Genomic DNA, 20,821 nt, shown 5'->3' with positions numbered 1-20,821 from the left:
CCACTGTGAGTGTAGCCAAAAAGTATTATACCCCAATAACCTGCATCGTACATATCGCATTACATTACATTATTCATTCAGCATCCAGTCATATTCATGATCACGCGTCAAGCTCGTCCAGGACTTTCTCCGAGCGGTCTTTCGACTCCTCAGACGTGTGCGGGTTCGCGAGGTTCGCCTGTGCGTCCGTCCAGCGTCAGCCCAAGTCCCCTGCCAGGAAGGGGAAACGCACCTTGTGCCCCCGGACGACGTTGGCGTTCTTCGACTCCGCAGAGTCGAGCTCGCCGCTCTCCGCGAGCTCCTCGAGCACCTGCCGCGAGTGCTCCTTCGTCTCTTCCGAGACGTGCGGGTTGCTGATGGCCGCCTCTGTGTCACAGCAAGCGTCAGTCAGATGATGCGTGCGCGGAATCGTGAGCGACGGCGGGACGCACTGTGGCCGCGGGCAACCTAGGGGGAGCGCATACAGTCAGTCAGTCTGGGCGAGGTACACGAGTGTGGGCGTGTGGACCTACGCTGCTGATATCCTTGGACATGGTTATGAAAGACAGAACTCAATTTGTGCGTGCAGATGTTCGTTGGGATGGAAGACAAGCCAGCGAGTGAGTGTCTGAGTGGACCACCAACTTCTCTTGTATACCCCCTCCGCACCCCGCCTCACCTTTGACGAGCAAAACATACGTACGCCTCCGTCACCTGTCGTCACCGACGGCGACCTCGCATCTTCCCGTAACAAGTTAGTCGATAGCCCATTCTCGTAAGTATCGCTCCTTCGCGGCCTTGGAGCAGATTAATTGAGCGGCGTGGCGCACGCTTCGCGCGGATCCCTGGTGGTGTGGAGGGTCCTGGTGATGGTTGGCGACCGGATCGGGGGCGCGTCACCAGCGACCGCAGACATGGTCCAGGAAGCCCACCAGCCCCGACATGGCTGCGAATGCTGCATTGCGGTGGATATAGGCATACGTCCAGCAGAGCCTGGGAGATGGTCTAAGTACTGCGCAGTGCGAAGATACCCGTGCAGGACATCGTATACGTCGCCCCAGGGAGGTCGCGCGCACGCAGAAATTGGTGGAGCTAACGCGCCCGCCGCTGACAAGCCCGGCTAACGTTGTGAATGGGCAGCGGCGGCGAACGTGCGGTCGATGCTGGAGGCGAGCCGTGTTCATGGGCCGCGCAGACAGCCAGAGACATTAAACACTATATGCGATAGACTAGACACACCGAGCACAGCCCCCCCTTCACCCTCCCTCGAGGTCTAAGCCGCACCCGCCTCCCCGCTCCCCGCCTTCCGGGTCCCCCGTGGGTACGACTGCCCCAGCGTCCCGTCCTGCCACCGCCGCACGATGTTCGCGCCGAGGCGGCCCATGTCCGGCCCCTCGAAGATGCGCAGGCGCTCGAGCCGGCGGTCGCGCAGCTTGTTTTTGGGCAGCATGCCGGAGACGGCTTGGCGGATGATCTGCGCTCGACGGCGATGAGACCGCGAAGGGGGGGGAGGGAGGGAAGGAAGGAAGGAAGGCCAACGCACCTCGTCGGGCTTCTTGACCATCATGTCCTTGTACTTCACCTCCTTCAGCCCGCCGGGGAACATCGTGTGCTTGCGGTAGACCTTCTGCTCCTCCTTCCGGCCGGTGACCCTCACCTTCGAGGCGTTCGAGACGATCACGTAGTCGCCGCAGTCCACTAGGAGAGTGCATTCTTTTTTAATAGAATGTTAAAGAAACCATAGGAGGGAGAACGCACCGCTGGGGTCGTAGATGGGCTTGTGCTTGCCCATGAGCACGATGGCGATCCGCTCCGCGAGCTTACCCAGTATCCGGTCGGAGGCGTCGACGTGGTGCCATACCCGCGCGTAGGCAAGCGCGGTCTACGCAGTTGTTACACCTGGTGAATGTAGAACGAGAGGGGGAAGAAAGGGCGTACGTTGCCTATCGCTTGCGACATGTTCGAGGCGGGAGTGAAGGGCGGAGGAAAGAAGGCGTGGGAATGACATACCGGGGTGGGTATGTCTAAGTTCGGGAGCATCTTCTGTCGATCACTTCGACCTCTGCAGTCTACGTCGCCACTCGTTCACCAGGCTACATCTCAGGCAATGATCACTCTCTCGGGCGGGATGTCGCAGAGGAAGGACGGGACTTGGCGAAGAAAGCCACACAGAGAGACTTTCGCGGTTCCGAACGGATGTCAATGGTCCGCCAGCTTGACTTCGATTCGACGGTTGCGCAAGTCGCCTCGTGCGCAACTGGGTCGAGGTGCCTACCCTCTGCTTTCGAAATTCCAGAGACGCCTGGAAGCCCGCCTCTGCACAGGCAGAACCCCGGATGCAAGGAAATCCCCCCACCCCCTCGCCTGGTTTCAAACACGCGCCATGCGCATCTCCCGACGCTATGATCCGAACGCTTGCGGATGCTCGTACAGGAGCATTACTGCTGTCTCGTCGGGTCGGTCTCACCGCCGTCGCGTCGGGCTCCCGTCGTCAGTCTCTCAGTACTAATCTCAGGAAGTGACTTCTACACGACGCGACTTCTTTTGGGCTCCTTCGTTCGACCGTCGAGGTCAGAGAAAAAACATGCCCTGCTATGTATGTACGATATACTAGAAAAGCCCACAACGGTTTACGGCACTCGAGGTACCAACCCCGGAGGGGCGAGCTGCCCAGGCGAAATGACATCATCGCGCCGAAGATAAACATACACATTCCCGTGCGTTCCCAACCAGCATCGTCCTGCACCAAACCACCTCCCAACCCCGAGAGCCAGAACACAACACAGCGCACAATGTCCCTCTCAGAAGCCGACGCAAAGCGCGAAGTCCGCGCCTGGGGCTTCCCGCGCGTCTACACCTGGACAGACCGCGCGTGCGTCTCCCCAATCCTCTCTTCCCACTTCCCCGCTTCCCCCCTTCCCTCCATTCCTTCTCCTTCTCCTTCCCGCCACTCTCCCTCTCCCTGGTCCAACTTCACCTAACCTAACCTTTCCCACCCCCCAGGAACGCCCACTACGCCCCGCACACCCACCCCGGCATCACCACGCACCTCATCCTCTCCGGCACCTTCACCGTCACCTACCCCGACAAACCAGACGCGCAGAAGGAGACCTTCGGGCCCGGCGCGCGCATCGACGTGCCCGCGGGCCAGCTGCACGAGGTGTGGATCGGCGAGGAGGGGTGTACGTATGTTATCGGCGAATGAAGGAGATCGGATGATGGATTGGAATGGGCGGGTGTGCGGATACCAGATGGTGGGATACCAAGTATTGGACGAGCAAATCGTACCGTCGGATATGGTGTAACGGCTAACATTACCGCCTTTCACGCGGTAGCTCGGGGTTCGATTCCCCGTATCCGAGAGTTTGGGGAATAGCTCCATCTTTTATATCTCTCGCTGCTTGACCAGTGTGTCATTTCTTCACCATATGTTTTATCGTTATCGCGACCTACATTTAAAATCGGCACTCGCCAGGCTGCAAAGTAGAATACACGGAAATAAATCTTAGGTGTACGATAATGCTCGTCTGCTGCAGAGACGCATTGTAGACGCTACAATTACACTGGCTTCATTTCATAGGTACAACCTAGGCTCTCTCAGGTTTCCTACCTCCGGCGTTGGTACCTTCGGGGCCCTCGCCAGGATGGCTGGTCCCGCCGGCGCCCTTCCCAGGCTGGCCGCCCCACTCCTCCCTGTTCCCATATCGCAGTTTCTCGTCCTGAGCACCCGGTGCTGGGGGACTATACGGCTCATCCTGAGACACCCTACACGTCCAAGAGAAGTCTTAGCATCGCGACGAGCATATATGCTCAAGATACTCACGTCTGGTACTCCTTGCTCTCCGCGCCCTTCCTGCTCCACTCCCCGCTGGGCGGCTCCGATGCGCGCTGCACCTCCTCCCCGTACGCGACCGCGTGCGTCTTCGAGTCCGGCGGCGCGGTGTCGTCCACGTCCTTGAAGTACGACTCTGCGCTGTGCCCCTTCGCGTTCTCATCGCGCCATCGCGCGCTCGCGTGGTACGAGCGCCGCTGCTGCTGCTGGCCCGCCGACGCGTTGGGGCCGGGCTGCACGCTCTCGCTCGCCGCGCCGTGCTGCTGCTTCACGAACTGGTCGCGCTGGTACGCGGGCAGCTGCTTGTTCTTGTCGGCCTCCTCCGCGTCGGGTGCCTGCTCCTTCTGCGCCTCGGGCGGGTTCTCGCCGGTCAGCGGCGACGCGCCCTCGAGCTGGTTCCCCTCGTCGAGCTTCGTCGTGGGCCCGCCCGCGCCAGGCTCGGTCGGCGTGTTCCCCTTCGGCGCGCCCGTCACGTAGCCCGCGCGCGCAGACGTCGCGAACCGGCGCACCTGCTGCTTCCCGCCCGCGCTGTTCGTGATCTTGTCCTCTGGCGCGTCGTTCCGCTTCGACGGCAGCGCAGGCTCCGCTGCTGCGTTCCCGCGCCCGTGGTCATTCGCGCCGGCCTTCTTGTGCGTCAAGTGCGGACTCTGCTCACCGGCTACGTGTTCGTCCTTCGGCTGCCTGCTGCCGTCGGGCTCCGCCTTCCTCGTGCCCTGAGTGAGACTAACAGCGCTGGTGTGCAGGCCGCGCGGGCCGACCTGCCTCTGCCCGGTCCCGGTGCCAGTCACGCCCTCACCGCCGCCCCGGTTCTGCTTCACCTCGCCCGCGCTCGTGCCCAGGCCAAGCTTGCTCTTCGCCGCCGCGAACCACCCCGGCGGGCTCGCCTCCTCCTGCCCGCCCTTCCCCTCGCCGGGCGCGCCCGCGCCCTGCGCGCTCTTCCCGCCGATCTGCTCCTGCATGCCCACGCCCTCCTGGTTGCCCGCGAACTCGCCCTTGTGCGGCGCCTGCTGCGCGCGCCCGTCGTGCGTCGCGGCGTCCTGCCCGCTCGCGCCGCCCGACGCGGCGAGCCCCGCGCGCGCGTGCTGCGACTGGGTGTCCTGCGGGGACTGGTTGCTGTCGAAGACGGCGTGGCCCTGCGAGACAGAGGGGTCCTTGCCGCCGCTCGTGGCGGCGCGGAGGCGGGCGGTCGTGTGGACGAGACGCGACGAGCGGATGATTGAGCGACTTGGAATCATGTTGGATGATGGGGGGATGTTGTAGCTCGGTCGGTAGACTGCGTGTTGGGCTTAAAAGGGTCTGGCGGACGCGACATTGGAGATCTTCGAATGGGCAACTTGGAGGAGCTTCATCGTCACTCGCGCATCCATGACATCATCGCACGTGCCCGCCCCTTCCAACATCCATTGACAAGTCGCGAAAAGCGCGCAAATGCCAGGTCTCCCGTGGACCAATATTCGTTTCCCATGGACCAGGATAAGCCCACATCGCAGGTGCCCACCGTTGACTGGGAAATCGGCCGATGGTCGAAAAGATGGAGTGACTTGGGTCAAAAAAGTTGTGTGGTATGGTATTACTCGGATACGGGGAATCGAACCCCGAGCTACCGCGTGAAAGGCGGTAATGTTAGCCGTTACACCATATCCGATACAGGGCAGCCGCTATTGTCTACATTATAAATAATTCACTAGGGATCCGGTCACTCCCATTCTATACGGCTTTTCGGTCTGAATTCTTCAAGAGCGCCATTCCAGTCAGATCCGCCGCAATGTCTGCAGAACAAGCGACAACAGCTGCCCCACAACCAAAGCCTCCCGTACAGGTTCTGTATTGCGAAGGTACATCCCAATGCTAGCTCTTTGGAGTACCAGATTAATCCAGATCTGTTGGATCTACACTTCTCGCTGTCCATCGCAAATATCTCCCCGGTCTTGCTTGGTGTCGGTTATATCCTTGTGCTCTGCTTCTAGTCTGCACGTTTCCCCCGGAGTACTGCGAGTTCGGCTCGAGGTTGTCGAAATGTAAGGAGTGGCTGAAGAGCGAGCATCCGGATCTGTATGACCGCTACTACTCCGAAGGTGAGTACCGGTCCAGTCTGATCGTTGCGGCGCGTTTCGTGGATGACGAACGGTTCTGTGTGCTCTCTGCCCTCCTCCTGCTTGTATTGGATGATGACCGGCAGAGGCGCTGCAGTCGAAGCTGGGCACGATGAGTCTGGAGCAGCAGACGAAGCTGGAGCAGGAGGCGGCGAAGAAGGAGGCAAAGGCAGAGGCCAAGGCTGATGCGAAGATGAAGAAGAAAATGGTATGCGGTACTTCAACTATGTCTAGATAGAGCTGGGAGATAGTTGTTACGTGACCCTCCCCCCTCATCATCGCCCCATCTTATCTCTTCCCCGCCGCTGCCATCTTCTCCCCCACCCTCTACCCTCCTCTTGTCTCCTGGTTACTGAACGCTTTGCTAATCCAAATTATAGGCATCGCAGGCATGTTCTCCATCTACGTCTGCTGTTCGCGTTTGGATTTACCTCTTGCAGGTCCAAATTAAACGGATACAGCGACAAAAGAACAAATACGTAACAGCCATTCACGGCCTCGAAGCCTTTGGTGCGCACTCATTGCTCTCCCTCATTTACTCCGAGCCCGCTCATCTGCTATCCGTAGACATCGACCTGAAGAAAGCCGCGAAGCTCTTCGCGCAGACCTTCGCCACGGGCGCCTCCGTCACCAAGAACGCCCAGGGCCTAGACGAGATCGTCGTCCAGGGCGACGTCAGCGACGAAGTGTTCGACATGATCAGGGAGGAGAAGGGCGTGCTCAAGGGCGTGCCGGAAAGCAATGTGGAGCTGATCGAGGAGAAGAAGAAGAAGTCGTAAGCTGGTGCGAGACTGTCAAGAAAGTCTGGTATGAAGTGTACGAATGTAGGTATGGACCCTTTTATGCATCGAATGGCTTGGATTGATGCGTCGATTGTTGTAGTTGTAGCTGTAGGAAATTGTATTGCTCGCGGATAACACGATCAAGAAGAATATGGAAGCGACATGCAAATGGTATCCGTCGCTTATATGGATGCTCGGCCACTGTAATGGCTCGATATCCCCCCAACGCCACTCCGTCTTGCGGAGACCATGTTATCTATCGGCCGACACATGGCCTGAACCTATCTCTCGAGCTACTTGCGCTCCCCATGACCACTGGTAAGCTCGCAAACGATAGGGCTGCCGAGATATGCACACGGATATGGAGAACAATAGGCGACCGAACCCCCGCGTCGCCAGACAGTCGGCGTGATCTCGAGGCGACCCGCATTACCTGAATAGGATTCCGAGTCGGCTTCGGTGGAATTGCAGTGATTTTGTGGGCGTTTGTGGGCGCCGCCTCGGTGCTTCTCGTGCTTCTTAGTGTTCGAGCGAGCTTGGTGGCGGGAGAGGTAGGTTAGAGTCTGCTGGGATGGTTTCCACTTCGTGTCAGGTGCGTCGCTGTTGAGGAGGGCAAATCCGGTCTCATTTGGAATAGGTATGGATTCATAGATATCAGTTTCCAGTCTATCCCCTTTGCAAGATGAGTCTCGGGCTAATATATGGCCCTGGCAGCCGTGAATCGAGCGATTTCACAACGAACATTCCAAGCGGGGACTTGAATTGATGTAGAATACGGTACCTGACATCCCTGTCAACTTGATTCGTGGCAGTCGGAATTTCCTATCTGTCGAGCCTCCCATCACGTTCCAGAACGATATAATACGCTCACAATTTACAGCGGGTCCCGCGACATTTGCTCTCGTCTCTCAGTGTCGAAGGCGTTAAGCACTACGTCCAAAATGAATCGTCGGTGTGTATGTATTGCGTCATGGTGGTCAGTACATGAATACGATAGTACAGTCAGTGAGTGGAACGATGCTGCGCGAGCATACAAAATGCAACGAGGAACGAAAAGACTACTGCTACAAATACCACGCGTCGAGCGCGTAGAATGCCAAAGGAACGAAATACTACTGCTACAGGCGTTCTACATGATGGAGGATGTCTACTCTACAACAGATGTGGCATGCGAATAAATAAACAATGCGTCGTAATGAAGAAGTCCCGTCCCAAAGTCGTGTGATGTGGTCAAAGTGAAAGTGTCCTGCGCATGAAGTCGTGAACTGAGACGCGCCAGGTGTCTCGGCCGTTATGGAAGCCCACTAGTTTAATACGTATTGATAGCGTTCGAGGACCATTTGCCACCGGCCCGGCCCAATATTAACGAGAGCCACCAACCGCATCTCGTCCTTCCACGAAATTCGGCCCTGCATAGACCAGGCGGCGCTGCCTACATCTGCAGCTGCGTACGCCTATGCAGAGGATATCAAGCGAAAACCCCTCCGGGGTATACAAGAACTTACAGCGACAAAACGGTTGAAGTGTTGGACAATTTCCGCAGCCAAAGTCGCCATGTTCTCCGTAATGGAATGTAACACCGGCTCGTATTGAAGCGTAGTCGTTGGCCACTATGTATACTGTGAGCGGAGAGTTAGTTGTGCTGTGGAACATACAAGACTTACCACGATCTTCAATCTCTGCGCCCCTTGTAATCTGGGAAACGGCACCTCTTCGGGACACTCCATAACAGATTTCAGAGCATCACGCGACTTGCAGTCTCGAAAAAAAATCCCAGGGCGGGATGCCCCAGCGTAGCGGAATTCGATCCGCCTGAACGCTACAGGGCTCAAAGTGGCCCTCCAGTCCTCTGTGAGTTGGACGTCGAGCTTTGGTTCGGGGGCGCCAGCGCCGACAGAGGGGATTAAGGGAAGATCAAAGTAGGCCATTATTTGGTCGTAAGAACGGAAAAGATGAATACAAGAAGACGAAATCAGCGAATTCACGACCGGAGAGCGAAGGACTGGATGGAGGACAGACTGATCATAAGGGCTTTTATAGGGGCAGGATGGCCTGCCACATTTCTTGGTGGCAGGGCATTGTGTGTACAATATGGGATGAACGGATTTTTAGGTATTAGGTAACTTCAGGGTTTCGTGGTGGCTTTTGATGGCGCCACAAGCACCCACAACCAAAACGGAATGAAAGAGGCTCCTGCAAGATCAATCAAAGTAAGTGCAAAAAGCGCTTGGATACGGGGACACACCCTGCCACAGCTTTGGTGGTTACCATTGTCCAAGTGGCATCGGTTCGGCGTGAGGACAAAGGTCACAAAGCGTCCAAACTGCACGCGTCCCAGCGTCTTGACTTCAGAGCTCAGTCGGGAATAGTCCTATATTTCAGATAGCCACGCATGTCAGAGCACATTTAGAGGTATTGCAACGTGCTACCGAGCAGCAGCTCTCGAACGAGGGGTGGAATAAGGACGCGACGCGAATTTACTGTGCCACCCGACGCGACAGGATCAGTCACGTGACCGCGTTTGTGACGTAGGGCATTTCACATGTACACTTGGCTGAAAATTCCTTTCCCTCCGACAGCGACGAGGTTGGGTTGCGTTTCATTGTCTTCCAAAAGGGCTGGAAGACTCCCAAGGCTCATCTGTTTTATAGAAACTTGTGCTGAAGATTTGGCGTAAGTACTGGACGAGATGTCGCGGTTCAGACCGTTTTGTGCAAATATAGGCCAAACCAGGCGAGTAACACAGCCACTCTGATGGCAAGAAGAAACGAGGCAAATTCCTGAGCTTATTCGTCCGGTCTCTGCATTGTGTCCAGACACTTCACGGAAACGAGGCAAAATCCCGAGCTTATTTACCCTGTCTACGCACTCGTGTACGGCGCTGCAAGGAAACGAGGCAAATTCTCGAGCTTATTTCCCCTGCCCGTCCTGCAGTCCCGAGGGTCGAGCTCATTGTCGCTTTGCCTCTGATCACATCCGCCGCCCCAACGAAAGATCCTCGCAGCTCTCCCTCTTTCACATTCGTGAGCGAACAATGGGTAGAGTTCCCCCGCCGATAACTGTCTTTGGCGACAATGCACGCCTGCCGTTTTCAACCTGATACCTGCGTAGCTGTATCCGCGGAAACTGTCTCGAATACTGGGCAAGACCGACTCACAACTTAAACAAAGGAATATCTGCATGGCAACGTCTAGGCCGCCCAACTTGCCCGAGTTACCCTTCGAATGCAGCGCGGGAACGTCATGATTGTCCGAATCGATTCAAGAGCCTTACCAATGACCTTATCAGCAGGATTTCAGTTACGCGAGGAAAGAGCAACCTCTTCTTCTGCGCTCACGTTGATAGTGAGCGGGCATCTCTGGCCCATTGATGGACTCGAGGATCCGCACATATTCAACGACTGAGGTTCATCGGGTCTGGTGAGTCATGTCAGCGACGCCATCTAAATCGATTATTTTCCTTCTCTAGATATATCGTCATATAGGTACACAGGAGGAACCAGTGGTCGACGTACTCCAGGGACGAATTCCGTCGCTCGAGCCCGCCGGGTACCTGCTTCAGTCGGATGGCAGGTCTTCGATAGGCGGGCCTCGTCTCGTCCTACCCCAATCCGAATCCCAGATAATGACGCGCCAACGAGTGGATCATTGTTCACTCATGAGTTCTGTCAGGAGCTAAAGGGGTATTCTCAGAACCTCTAGTCGCCCGCTGTCGCTCGTATGTTGCCCATAGCACTCGCGTGTGATCAGCCGTTTTGCCATCCCGTGAGCTGATCCAGCCTGATCTTCCTATACGCCAGTCAACACCAGTCGCCGATGATAATACGAGTAGAAGGTCCGTGCGTGAGCCTGGTAGCCCTGCGCTTTTCCTTCACGACTCCTTCTTGCCATAGCGCCCGGGACACCGATGCCTTGTCAAGCTTGGGGTCTGATACAGTCGTGCACCTGGTAGTTGTGGTGAGACTTCCGTTCACTCGCGAATTGATTCTAATATTAGGCTTACCAAAGCTCCATGAGGACGTACGGAAGGTAAGGACTGGCCCCCCTATAAGCTGCTGTCTCTCTTCAGAAGGCGAGATGCAACTTCGAACATTGGTGAGCCTATAGACCCTTATCAGATATGATGGGAATATATGTCCCTCGAGCGGAAGTATATTACGGTTTGCTTCCGTGACGCGATCGCTCTACACGACCACGCGAGCAGTTCAATTCAGCCATGTACAGAGTTCCTATACCCAAGAGCTGCCGAATGTATTGGTCAAGTGCAAACGGTAAATCGACCCCCGCTAGTCTGATCCAGTATCCTGATGTAGAGCGTGTAACAGGACCGGCCGGGTCCTCTCCCTAGTGGCTATATTGCTAATTTAGCCTCGATAACGCGACAATTGCTGCCTATCTACGTGCTTGCTTGAAGCATCGCCGACCCAAGCTGGAGGTAAGTCCTACAGCGTTCTTGCGGCCCTTTTCATATAAAACCGCATCGCGGTCTTAGAGCTCTCACTCGATACTCAGACGGTATAACGAATCCTTGAAGCTAGAAGACGGAAGCATCGGCACTATCGGGGTTGCCCAAACTGCATTCGTACCCTTCACGTTTTGCGGGCGTTCTCCTCTTGAGGCAGCTTTGCTATTTCTGGCATCGGTGGCGTGGACTGTAAATGAAGGTATGACCAGTGGATCCGGGATGCAAGGCGATGGGAGTGCGAAGAAACGTGCGTCTAATCTCTGAGTGGACCTATAGCGGTACACAAGTCCTGGAAGCGTCAGAAATGAAGATGGTGGGATGGGTCCCAGCCTTCGTTCTGCTCTCGCGCTGATAACATGGTCGACATGAGAGCCGTTGACGTCGAGCCGCCGGGAAAGCGTATGTCACGTTCCGTTCAGAGATGCCTCAGGCAGCAGTCAGGTTGCCTGGCACATGTCATAGCTAGGGCTTCTGATGTTCCCGATGTATGTAGACCGAGGAAATACTTCGTATCTACTAATCCGATCCCCTGGCGCCGCACTGGACAAAAGGTCGCGCACCGTCGACGAGCAAGATCTGGGTATAGCACACGAAATTGCCATAACTACGAGGCGAGGGTGAATATTGTGACGGTGGTGACGGTCAAAAGGCAGGCGGGGGCGGCGTCGTGTCGGACGACGCCGACGCTCCGACGCACGCGTGTCATTCCGGGGGTTGCTTACCTAAGCGGCGCGCAAGGCGTCTCCGAGAGAGCCGGCCGTGCAGTGTTTATCACAACTCTTTCTTCCTCCGTTGGGGCGCCAACGTATATATTAGACTCGGTCGCCCTCGCTCTTTCTTCATTTTGTCTCTCATTCCTTGACGGCAATGTATACTCCGGCGAGCATGGATGCTATCATCGACGATAGAGTCTACGTTGGGAAGTGAGTGTGGCTGAAGCGCGTGTGGCGTCGCAGCGTTACTGACCGACGTGCAGCTTGGCCGCCGCGCAGTCTCTGGCCGACCATCCCGAACTCGGTATCACGCACGTCCTCTCAGTATGCCCGGAGCACCCCGCGCAAGGGCCGAACCACCTCAGCATACCCGTGCAGGACTCAGAGTACGAGGATCTCCTCATTCACTTGCCCGAGGCGTGTCGCTTCATTCAGGCCGCTTTGGACGCAGGTGGTAAGGTCCTCGTGCACTGCGTCATGGGAATATCGCGAAGCGTCACCGTCGTCTGCGCGTTTCGTGAGTGGTTTCCCAAACGGCTTTAGCACTCTCGTTCCCGCCGGCTTACGCGAGCGCCATCGCGTGCAGTCATGGAGACTAGGCACATCTCACCCGCGAAGGCCCTATCGTATGTGAAACAACGTGAGTGCGATTCCTTCATCGTTTTCTTGATTTAGTCTGACGATGATCCCACGCCGGTCTAGGTCGGTCCCAGATCCACCCGAATTATGGGTTCATCAAGCAGCTCAAGGCATTCGAGGATAGCGGTTACCATCCCTCACCCACGAGCGGACCGTACGTTTCCTGGAAGCGCCGACAAGCGCAAGACGTCACGAGCTATCTTAACGCTGTTCACGACACCATATCTATCATACCCGATAAACTCTATATCAGCAGGTGCGTGTCGTGATACTCCATCCTACCGAGCCTTTACTGACTTGCTGGCCCTGTCTCGGGACAGTGAATTTCCTGATGACGCCACACAAGCACAATCACTGCTCATGGATATGGGCATGACCCACGTCCTTACAACATATCCGGGAGAGATCCCCCCTAGATTGATACCCTCGAACGTCCAGCATCACCATTTGGACGTCAGCGAAGCGCGACCCGAGAGCTTACTCCTATCCCTCCCTAATGCCTGTAGCTTCATCCGTGATGCCATCGCGGCTGGCGGCCAAGTACTGGTATACTCCTCCGCAGAATGGAAAGCTGCGGTAATTATATGCGCTTATCGTACGTACTTGCGGTATCAAACTGCACGTTTGAAGCCTGAATCTGACGTAAATCTCCTCCCATCAGTAATGTCATCTCGACGTATCTCACCGAGCCAGGCGACTTCCTTGCTCGAAAACGGCGCGTCCTTTTCCGCAACACGTGTAGTTCAGACTGATAACTTACAATGTTATCATCCTCCAGCCCTACCCCTATTCAACCGCACTCGCAACTTTACTAAACAACTCGAGCTCTTCGCGGCCTGCTTGTACCGCCCAACCTCCGACCACCCAGCCGTGCGCGCGTACCTGGGCGAGATCGGCGGCCATAGGCACTCGGGCAGCAACAGCTCCTTGTCAAAAGACTCGTCTGCTGCTAAGGCAGGCGCGGCGGCGATCAACGCGCTCGCGAACGAGATCCTGGGCAGTCGCTTCGACGCGGCCGGGTTCAACGAGAGGATGGCGCGGGTGCAGCAGGGCAGGGAGGCGATCATCAGTCATGGCTAGCGCGCTGCGACGCCAGCGTCGGTTGTGTTGCTGGTATGGTGACTATCTTAAAGCGGCGAGCCGCATGGGACTATCTATCTAATGACACTTGTTTCGGAATGCATACGTCGTTGCACTTGCATATTGTATCCTTGCTTTGTCGCATTGTCGCTACTACTGTATTCTTCGGAAGCATCACCTAGCTGGACTCGGGTACTTATGAATTCAATCCCATCTCTCACTCCCCGCTTTACGGAATGTATTTAGGTGCACGCGTCGGACCGAGGTCACGCCGCGAAGCTCCGGATCCGGACATACCAAAAGCCATGCCCCGTGATCACCAAGTCCGCCCCTTATAAGTGATCATGTACTCCGAGGTGATTATCTACCTACACATCAGAGTTCCCCAGCTGCATTGACGTCGGCGTCGACTTTCGCAACCTCAGTATATAGTCAGTCTAACGTTAGACGCTTCGCGTACTTCGCAGGAACTCTTATACCCTTCGACCCCATGTAGTGCCGCTGGACTACGAGTCACTCTACGCTATCCTAAAGGACCGGAGCAGGGGTGCCTCCTGGCACTGGGCATTCTTCCTCCCGAAGCCTGGCAACGATGCGAAGAGAGAGGTCGGGCTGAGATGGCGCACGACGTTCGAGAACCCGGAGAGCGAGTGGCGGTACGAGGCAGCCGAGGTCGACTTGAAGCAGGAGACCCACATGGTGGTTGCCGTTAAGCTCGCGGACCTGTCTGCGATGGGCGCGTACGAGGACGTCGTGGAGAGCATCGGGACTGTGCTGAAGCAGATACGGATTGATAAGGGCGCGGTGCACCTCGACGAGTTCTCGGACCGGTCGTGGTTCCTGGCGGGCGTCGCGGCGCTGAACGAGCTTGGATATGTGAATTGCGAGAACGTCGCGGCGCTGGAGAAGGAGATAAGGAATGCGGCGATGATGTCGACGTCGAAGTGTGTGTACCAGAACGAGATGTCTGTTATGACGTCTGAGACCTGTTCGTGAACCCTTGATTCATCTTTGAACATGGGACGCTGTGGTCTTCAGAAAGAGGGTGTATATGTATTTACAGGGTGTACAATGCGCACCTTTACATTGGGCTGATGTCTACTCCTGCAGAGACTTGATCGGTGGTTCGGAAGATCAGTGGGCAACATTTTTTACCACTACGGACGTCCTCGCGCTTGGGCAGACGCTGGGCAGTCAAGAGAGTAAGACAGACCATGAAGACGAACGCCCAGAGCTTGCTCAGATTCTTCGGGAGGGAGTTCGGTCACGTCCACCCTGCATCCAGCTGCAGCTGACGGGCATCAAAGCAGGCCAGAGCAACTCTATAGTCTATACTAGGAATCGCTCCGGCATGCCATACACGTCTGGTTGATACAAAAGTGAAGTGCGGGCAGCAGCTCGAGTGATCTTGACGTTACCTGCTTATAGACAAATCAGGTTTGCCTCCCCCCATGCCAGTCTAAGTGACTGCACCGCGGAGTGCGGGTAATCTGTGGGGAATGAGTCCACGTATGATGCGGTGGTACAGTCATACTTGTGGATGATCCTCCTCCATTTACCTGAGATGCGAAAGACGCGTTACCGTCGCGTACAAGTTGGGTATTATACGCGTCTGTGGCAAGTGGACTTGAATCCGTTTATATGCCGGCGGCTTCGGGTATAATTGCCGTTCCACATACATAGCTCAGGTCTACTGACGGCGTTTGTACGGCTGGTACGCCCGACAACTTGACAAGAGTCACCAACGTATCTCAACTTGCAGCAATTTAATGTACAAAGCCAGTAATCTGACCACTGGTCACTGAGCGATTCCTCGGACTCGGATGCCAATACCCTGGGACGTCGTGACAACGTTCGTCCGTGCACCAGTTCACGTATGTCGCAGGGAATATTAATCGCCAAAATACACGTCGGGGCAGCGCTTCTTTGACTAGTTATGGAGTAGCATTTCCAGGAGTTCACGCCAGCAGAGGTTCAGCGGACCCCTGTACCAACGCTGCCATGTACTTCTGGAAAAAATCCTGAGGCTACAACACTCGCCTCGTCGGACTTTCGCCAAGTCACCTATGGTGATGCCCACGACAGTCTATCGCCGGTACGCCTACTGCTCAGTTATGACTCCGATAGCAGGTCTCCGCTTCCACGGGCGTGACTCTTCTTCACCTCAGTCGTCCTCCTCTAGGCCTGACTGGGCTTGAGGTGGTAAAAGGCAAACAAGGCGAGCAGGACGCGGACCAGAACCCTGTGCAGGCGGAGGCGAATGCCCTGGCGCGATCGGCATTGACTCCTTCCTTGCGTCGTCGTCGTCAAGATCACCCTGTGCAACTGGTGCGAGACTCAGAATAAGGACGGTGTCGCGTTCGACTACGCCGACCAGCACGTCGACATTCCCGCGGATAGCAGATCTCATTGCGTTTATCCTGTCCTAAGACATGACGACGCGTAAAGAACTTGTCGCTAATTCGTTGAGGAAACAAACAGGCGGATACATATTCTCGTCTGTGGACGACCAGAATTGGTACTTGGCCTTGTCGATATTTTTAAAGCAGGACGTCGAACAATAGATCACCAGGATGTTGTTCCGAAAGCAGGCGGTATTGGCGTCATCCTAGTGTCATTCATAACCGCTGAATCGAACGCAAGGGAAGTACACTGTACGTGCATATAATGTGAAGCTGCCCTTAAGACGGGATTGTACCATATAGACGACCGTCCCGACTGCTTGCGCCAACGGTGAATGTGATGGTCCCGTTCGGCTTGACCCAGCCCTGCGCCACGACGTCCCAGATTGACAGATCGTACCGGTTCAGGGTGATCGTCGCTGTTTGCGTCTCCCCAGGGTTAAGGTTGATGTTCGTGAACCCCTTCAGGACAGAGGGTGGTTCATTGGCCGAAGCTGGGAAGTGGACGTAGAGTTGTGGTATCTGCGATATGAGGTGAGCGCAATGTAAACGGGATCACGCCACGGGAAGAATACCTCGCCACTGTAGTACGATCCAGTGTTCGTTACGTCGAAGGACACGATGTAAATTGGCGTGTGCAACCTACGGCACAGTGAGGCAATCTCATATAAGTCATTGAACGCATACGCACCATATCGCGGTGGTTGACCCAATGCCAAGCGGGTTGGGCAGCCCGGCCTCCCAGTTGGCGATGAGTTCCGTGTCATAGGTGTCGGCATTGGGCACGGCGGCGATATTCAAATTGGAATACTCAAAGGTCGTGTAGCTCATCCCAAAGCCGAATTCATATCTAGGCGTGATGTTCATGGCATCAAACCACCGATAGTCGATGAACAACCTGTTGTTATATTGTTATAATATATCAGACAGGGTAATGCTTCCGGGGCGAGCAGTTCTTACCCTTGAGTATAGTTGATGCTTAAGATGTCCTCTGGAGTTCCGCCGAGAACGAGTTGGGACGGGTAGTCAGAGGCATTCCGAGCGATTGTGTATGGAAGCCTCCCAGATGGGCTCCATGCCCCGTAAAGGATATCCACGAGAGAATTACCAACCTCCTGGCCCGGGACACCAGCCCACAGAACCTAAATAGTAGATGAGGAGGACGTGCGCGACCATAAATAAGGCACGTACTGCCGTGATATTGGGGTGGTCAATCCAAGGCTCAATGATCAAGGGCCCTACACTGTGTGTTACAACGATAGTGTTGTTATTGTTTGCAGCCACCGTAAGAATTAGCTCGTCGCCTCCGTGCCAGGCTGTCAAGTTCTTCCTGTACTACTCCTGAGCATTGATAGAAGCAGAGCGACCAATAGACGTACCTATCTCCTTCATTTCCGTCAACCGTGATGTAACCCTCGCCCGAGTCTGAATTGACGAAAACAATGGCCAGCTGCTTGCCTGTGACTTCCGCCGCGACACCAGCGTAATCGAAATCTTCAAGGAACCACGAAACAAGGGTGTGGTCAAGCCTCGCCCGTGCCTGGATTGCCTCCAAAGGCTGATGCAGATGTATTAGTCCTTGGTACGCAGACATAACAGAAGGAACTTACCGAAATGAGCCAAGGGAAGTTATCCGTGCTGTATTCGTCGAGTATCCTGTCAACTATGTCTAGCTTTGGTGCGTGAAGTGTGATGAACGAACCCGGATCCCCAGCCCATGGCCAAAACTCCGTCGTCACCACCACGGTCCGCGTATCCATTTGGTCCGCGAAGATCGGGACCCGCATCAGAACCTGGATATCATCTCTAGTAAGAGATAGAATCTCCTTCGAACGAGTCGATAACATACCTATCATTGTCAAGCTCCGGATGCCTTTCAGCGGCAACGTATTGCCGAGGTTCTTCAGCAATATGGTACTTGCCGCTCCAATCTCCCGAACGATGGTGTAGTGGTCGTCCTGCATTTCAGTGTCATCTAGATAGACGCCCATGATACATGCTGATCTATGCATACCATAACGTCCACATGTTGGTTGGTTGCGGGGTCCGTGATATTGAAGGCGTTGAAGTTAGTTGGCGGGTAAGACGGAGAGTCTTGTCCCAGGAGGTACCAGCCAGCAATAATGCGCGTCGCCATATCGTTCAGTCTGTCCAGGGAGATAGTACCGTTCTCAACAAAAGCCGTCAGATTACCGCCGAAGTAGGAAGAGTTGGTTCCGAAACCGATATCTCCGGGTTGAGTCATCTGGAGAGATTCATGCCTTTCAGAAGAAGCGCCCGGCACAAACTGAGAACGCACATCTAATCCTGCCGTCGCACTCATCGTAGAGTGGGTTGCAGTCCAGTCAGACATGACGTCTGCAAAGACAGCTCAAGGTACAGTCTCGTGTGCATCTCCGGACGCCACGTACATCCTTGGAAGCCGAATTCCATCTTCAAGATTTGGTTCAGTGTTTTATCATTCTCGCATGCATAGGTACCGTTGATAAGATCTGGACACGGGATCAGCAATATCAGTGAAATGATAGAAGACTTTGTGCCACTGATGTGGTAGGAACCACAAGGACCGGAAGGGACAGCGACAGGCATGCAACGGCGAGAAGGAATACCCACTATAACTGCACATCACGCTTGCGACCCCGGCCATGACGCTTCTCATGAAGGGATGAGCATAGATCTCGTGTTCCGTCCGGTCATCAACGGTGTTAGATTCTTGCATACGGTCGTACTCTTGCTCACTTCATATGGCATACCGCAGAAACTGAGCAACGTATCCCAAGGACGGATGGAAAACGAAACCGCACTTATTGATATAATGTTTAGCGCAGCCTTGTACACCGGCCTGTTGCATACCGAGGATTGTTTCATATGCGGACTCTCCCGCCAGGAAGGGATCGGCGCCGAAACCTTCCCAGTTCCTGCCACCTGAGAGGAGTCTTCTGAGCTCACATCATACCTCCAAGGCGCCTTCCCAGGACGAGAGCATCGACGAGGACAGAAACTCCCTTATATAGCACGCGAGAAACAACTGACCTTGGGCGTTCTTCCCCATATTCATCATGGGTCCGAGTTGTACGTTGACGCCTTTCCCTACAGCTTCTTGACCTATATAGAGACCACGCAGTCGCATCATTGCACGGTTCCATCTATGCGAATGTGTAAGCTATAACATTACGGGTGCGACGAAAGTTGCATGATAGGTTGAATGTGATGGACATGGAACCACCTACGTAGCAGCAGTGTTGATCCCGGTCGGGAAGGCGGTCACAAAGTCGGCGTAGCGGATCCCAAGTGGTGAGTCCTAATAAAAGGACAGATGAGACAATCGCATGAGTCGACTGTGCCCTTTTCGCAGTAAAAGGTCCGCACCATGAGACAGAGACCGGGCCAGCCTCGTCCCTCGATTGGATACACAGGAGCAATATTACCGACGCATCTTGAGTTAGGATACACGCCAGTAGTCACGTTGACTTTTTCCTCCAGAGTAAAATTGGCGACCTGGGCAGGAAGTGGCCTCGCGAGCGCATCCAAAAAAAAGGAAAATGCAAACCTTGGCAGCAGCCTTCTCAAGTGCAATTGCCCAAGCTGGCCCAAAGTCTGGAACAACTTGGGGGTCCTGACTAACAGGAGGGGGATTGCTAGGTACTGCGCTTGGAAATATTCCTGGAATTGACGGGGGATCGCTTGGGGAGGGGATTGGGGTGAAGGCAACCGGCGATACAGGTATTGTATAATACGTCGACAGCGTAGATGGAAGTGGATAGTACACAGAGGACGACGCTGCAGCCGTAACTGATGTCGCTGCAGACGCATTGGTCTGCGCCCACGCGAAGCTCGGAAGTAGGGCTAGCAGCCCAGTGAGTATCCACTGCATATCGACGAGTGGGCGGCACCAGTTGCGGCGGATATGCGACTATGCCTGGGGTAGTATGCAGCACTACGCGGGCATCCCGTTGGACGAGAACTGCGTGGAACGCTGCCTTTATAAATCAGCCACGGCGATCTTCCATGTCCAATCTGAGGGAGTTCTCGGATGAGCACTTGCTCGTTGCAGCAAGATGAAGCGTGTGCATGGAAAGGCGCCTATTTTCGAGTCCTGTAGCCGCAATACCTATCACAAGACGAGGCAATGGTGAGATGCCGATCCGGAACGTCAACTCCTAGCCATAGAGAGGACTTACTTCGGGAAAAGCCATGCATAAAGAATCAAGGGGAGAAAGCTGGTAGGTCTCCCGATAGAACGCCGAGAAAGCCGGGGTTGGACCTTCTAAGAATAGGCGTAAAGTAAAGGAGGTAGAGAGAACTCAGTCATGATCAGCAAGCGTGGTTGGACTCGGGATGGATGGTACGGTCCGCAGTCATGCGTCTGGGTTTATGTCCGAACTGGAGCAATATAATATAAGCTAAGATTCTGTTTACAGAATCGCCACATGATGGAAATGACAAATCCATATATCTTCTCAGTAGGGGTACACTAGCGCCTTGAAGTGTTACAGCTTTAACCGACCTATGAAAATACAAACGACGGGGAAGAAGTCTGGAATACTAATGAGAAACGATATCACCTCATCACGCCAATGAGCTACCATCGAATTCACTTTGCTGCTGAGATCCGTCCAGTAAGCCTGAGTCTCGTAGCAAAGATGCCCATTGCCAATCGGTGTTAGCCCCGACTGCAGGGAGACCAAGGTAGGAGAAGTCTGTGGGGGCTGTGGCAGCGGTCTCTGCGAGGGTCGGTAAGCGACCATCCGGGGACGGTATATCTCTAAACAGATTATATGGGACAAAGTCTGGATAAGACGCGGGTACCGGTGGCAGCCACGAGGCTGCCTCCTGA

The 20,821-nt window shown here is 55.1% G+C and overlaps 9 protein-coding genes and 2 non-coding genes across 11 annotated transcripts; 5 read left to right on the top strand and 6 right to left on the bottom strand.

Moving 5' to 3' along the window:
* Positions 1 to 100: 100 nt before the first annotated feature.
* GLOTRDRAFT_135885 (conidiation protein 6) lies at positions 101 to 699 on the bottom strand (the record flags this gene model as incomplete). The annotated part of the gene is made up of 4 exons (XM_007863813.1): positions 513 to 699; positions 432 to 447; positions 233 to 366; positions 101 to 178 (listed from the first exon to the last, which is right to left on the bottom strand). The coding sequence occupies exons 1-4, from the start codon at positions 531 to 533 to the stop codon at positions 101 to 103; spliced, it is 249 nt and encodes an 82-aa protein (XP_007862004.1). The 5' UTR covers positions 534 to 699.
* Positions 700 to 1,132: 433 nt separating this feature from the next.
* GLOTRDRAFT_69853 (60S ribosomal protein L23) lies at positions 1,133 to 1,976 on the bottom strand. Its single transcript, XM_007863812.1, has 4 exons — positions 1,918 to 1,976; positions 1,738 to 1,861; positions 1,523 to 1,677; positions 1,133 to 1,453 (listed from the first exon to the last, which is right to left on the bottom strand). The coding sequence occupies exons 1-4, from the start codon at positions 1,936 to 1,938 to the stop codon at positions 1,253 to 1,255; spliced, it is 501 nt and encodes a 166-aa protein (XP_007862003.1). The 5' UTR covers positions 1,939 to 1,976; the 3' UTR covers positions 1,133 to 1,252.
* Positions 1,977 to 2,771: 795 nt separating this feature from the next.
* GLOTRDRAFT_33434 (uncharacterized protein) lies at positions 2,772 to 3,184 on the top strand (the record flags this gene model as incomplete). The annotated part of the gene is made up of 2 exons (XM_007863510.1): positions 2,772 to 2,851; positions 2,983 to 3,184. 2 exons carry the CDS (start codon positions 2,772 to 2,774, stop codon positions 3,182 to 3,184), a joined length of 282 nt encoding a protein of 93 aa, XP_007861701.1.
* Positions 3,185 to 3,269: 85 nt separating this feature from the next.
* On the top strand, positions 3,270 to 3,341 carry GLOTRDRAFT_t36. Its single transcript has one exon. It is a non-coding gene; the product is annotated as a tRNA-Glu (tRNA).
* Positions 3,342 to 3,566: 225 nt separating this feature from the next.
* On the bottom strand, positions 3,567 to 5,046 carry GLOTRDRAFT_125184 (uncharacterized protein; the record flags this gene model as incomplete). Its single annotated transcript, XM_007863811.1, has 2 exons — positions 3,567 to 3,744; positions 3,803 to 5,046. 2 exons carry the CDS (start codon positions 5,044 to 5,046, stop codon positions 3,567 to 3,569), a joined length of 1,422 nt encoding a protein of 473 aa, XP_007862002.1.
* Positions 5,047 to 5,384: 338 nt separating this feature from the next.
* On the bottom strand, positions 5,385 to 5,456 carry GLOTRDRAFT_t22. Its single transcript has one exon. It is a non-coding gene; the product is annotated as a tRNA-Glu (tRNA).
* A 102-nt stretch (positions 5,457 to 5,558) lies between these two features.
* GLOTRDRAFT_98146 (density-regulated protein DRP1) lies at positions 5,559 to 6,903 on the top strand. The gene is made up of 7 exons (XM_007863810.1): positions 5,559 to 5,646; positions 5,779 to 5,886; positions 5,991 to 6,112; positions 6,177 to 6,181; positions 6,341 to 6,414; positions 6,472 to 6,728; positions 6,787 to 6,903. The coding sequence occupies exons 1-6, from the start codon at positions 5,577 to 5,579 to the stop codon at positions 6,681 to 6,683; spliced, it is 591 nt and encodes a 196-aa protein (XP_007862001.1). The 5' UTR covers positions 5,559 to 5,576; the 3' UTR covers positions 6,684 to 6,728; positions 6,787 to 6,903.
* A 1,087-nt stretch (positions 6,904 to 7,990) lies between these two features.
* GLOTRDRAFT_125182 (uncharacterized protein) lies at positions 7,991 to 8,614 on the bottom strand (the record flags this gene model as incomplete). The annotated part of the gene is made up of 3 exons (XM_007863809.1): positions 7,991 to 8,140; positions 8,192 to 8,296; positions 8,351 to 8,614. The coding sequence occupies 3 exons, from the start codon at positions 8,612 to 8,614 to the stop codon at positions 7,991 to 7,993; spliced, it is 519 nt and encodes a 172-aa protein (XP_007862000.1).
* Positions 8,615 to 12,035: 3,421 nt separating this feature from the next.
* GLOTRDRAFT_34445 (uncharacterized protein) lies at positions 12,036 to 13,582 on the top strand (the record flags this gene model as incomplete). The annotated part of the gene is made up of 4 exons (XM_007863571.1): positions 12,036 to 12,073; positions 12,127 to 12,380; positions 12,566 to 12,758; positions 12,823 to 13,582. 4 exons carry the CDS (start codon positions 12,036 to 12,038, stop codon positions 13,580 to 13,582), a joined length of 1,245 nt encoding a protein of 414 aa, XP_007861762.1.
* A 516-nt stretch (positions 13,583 to 14,098) lies between these two features.
* On the top strand, positions 14,099 to 14,578 carry GLOTRDRAFT_33660 (uncharacterized protein; the record flags this gene model as incomplete). Its single annotated transcript, XM_007863521.1, has 1 exon — positions 14,099 to 14,578. A coding segment is annotated over one exon (480 nt), but the record flags the coding sequence as incomplete, so codon positions are not given.
* A 1,685-nt stretch (positions 14,579 to 16,263) lies between these two features.
* On the bottom strand, positions 16,264 to 19,858 carry GLOTRDRAFT_69843 (beta-glucosidase; the record flags this gene model as incomplete). Its single annotated transcript, XM_007863808.1, has 18 exons — positions 16,264 to 16,506; positions 16,560 to 16,626; positions 16,676 to 16,882; positions 16,945 to 17,126; positions 17,176 to 17,314; positions 17,364 to 17,542; positions 17,595 to 17,622; positions 17,687 to 17,777; positions 17,834 to 17,942; positions 17,999 to 18,229; positions 18,284 to 18,342; positions 18,396 to 18,476; positions 18,598 to 18,722; positions 18,789 to 18,909; positions 19,018 to 19,130; positions 19,215 to 19,285; positions 19,354 to 19,482; positions 19,535 to 19,858. 18 exons carry the CDS (start codon positions 19,856 to 19,858, stop codon positions 16,264 to 16,266), a joined length of 2,499 nt encoding a protein of 832 aa, XP_007861999.1.
* Positions 19,859 to 20,821: the final 963 nt, after the last annotated feature.

This window comes from Gloeophyllum trabeum, assembly GCF_000344685.1.
Source record: "Gloeophyllum trabeum ATCC 11539 unplaced genomic scaffold GLOTRscaffold_00002, whole genome shotgun sequence".
NCBI lineage: Eukaryota > Fungi > Basidiomycota > Agaricomycetes > Gloeophyllales > Gloeophyllaceae > Gloeophyllum > Gloeophyllum trabeum.
Note: the sequence above shows the minus strand (reverse complement) of the source record. Positions and strands in the feature narration are given on the sequence as shown.

Bases quoted from the DNA above. Each gene is read 5' to 3' on its own strand.
- GLOTRDRAFT_98146 (XM_007863810.1), top strand. From the start codon at position 5,577: ATGTCTGCAGAACAAGCGACAACAGCTGCCCCACAACCAAAGCCTCCC. The intron at 5,887-5,990 runs GTGAGTACCGGT...GATGACCGGCAG, and splicing joins TGACCGCTACTACTCCGAAG to AGGCGCTGCAGTCGAAGCTG. The intron at 6,415-6,471 runs GTGCGCACTCAT...TGCTATCCGTAG, and splicing joins TCACGGCCTCGAAGCCTTTG to ACATCGACCTGAAGAAAGCC.
- GLOTRDRAFT_69853 (XM_007863812.1), bottom strand. From the start codon at position 1,938: ATGTCGCAAGCGATAGGCAAC. The intron at 1,678-1,737 runs GTGCGTTCTCCC...GCACTCTCCTAG, and splicing joins GCCCATCTACGACCCCAGCG to TGGACTGCGGCGACTACGTG. The intron at 1,454-1,522 runs GTGCGTTGGCCT...CGTCGAGCGCAG, and splicing joins TGGTCAAGAAGCCCGACGAG to ATCATCCGCCAAGCCGTCTC.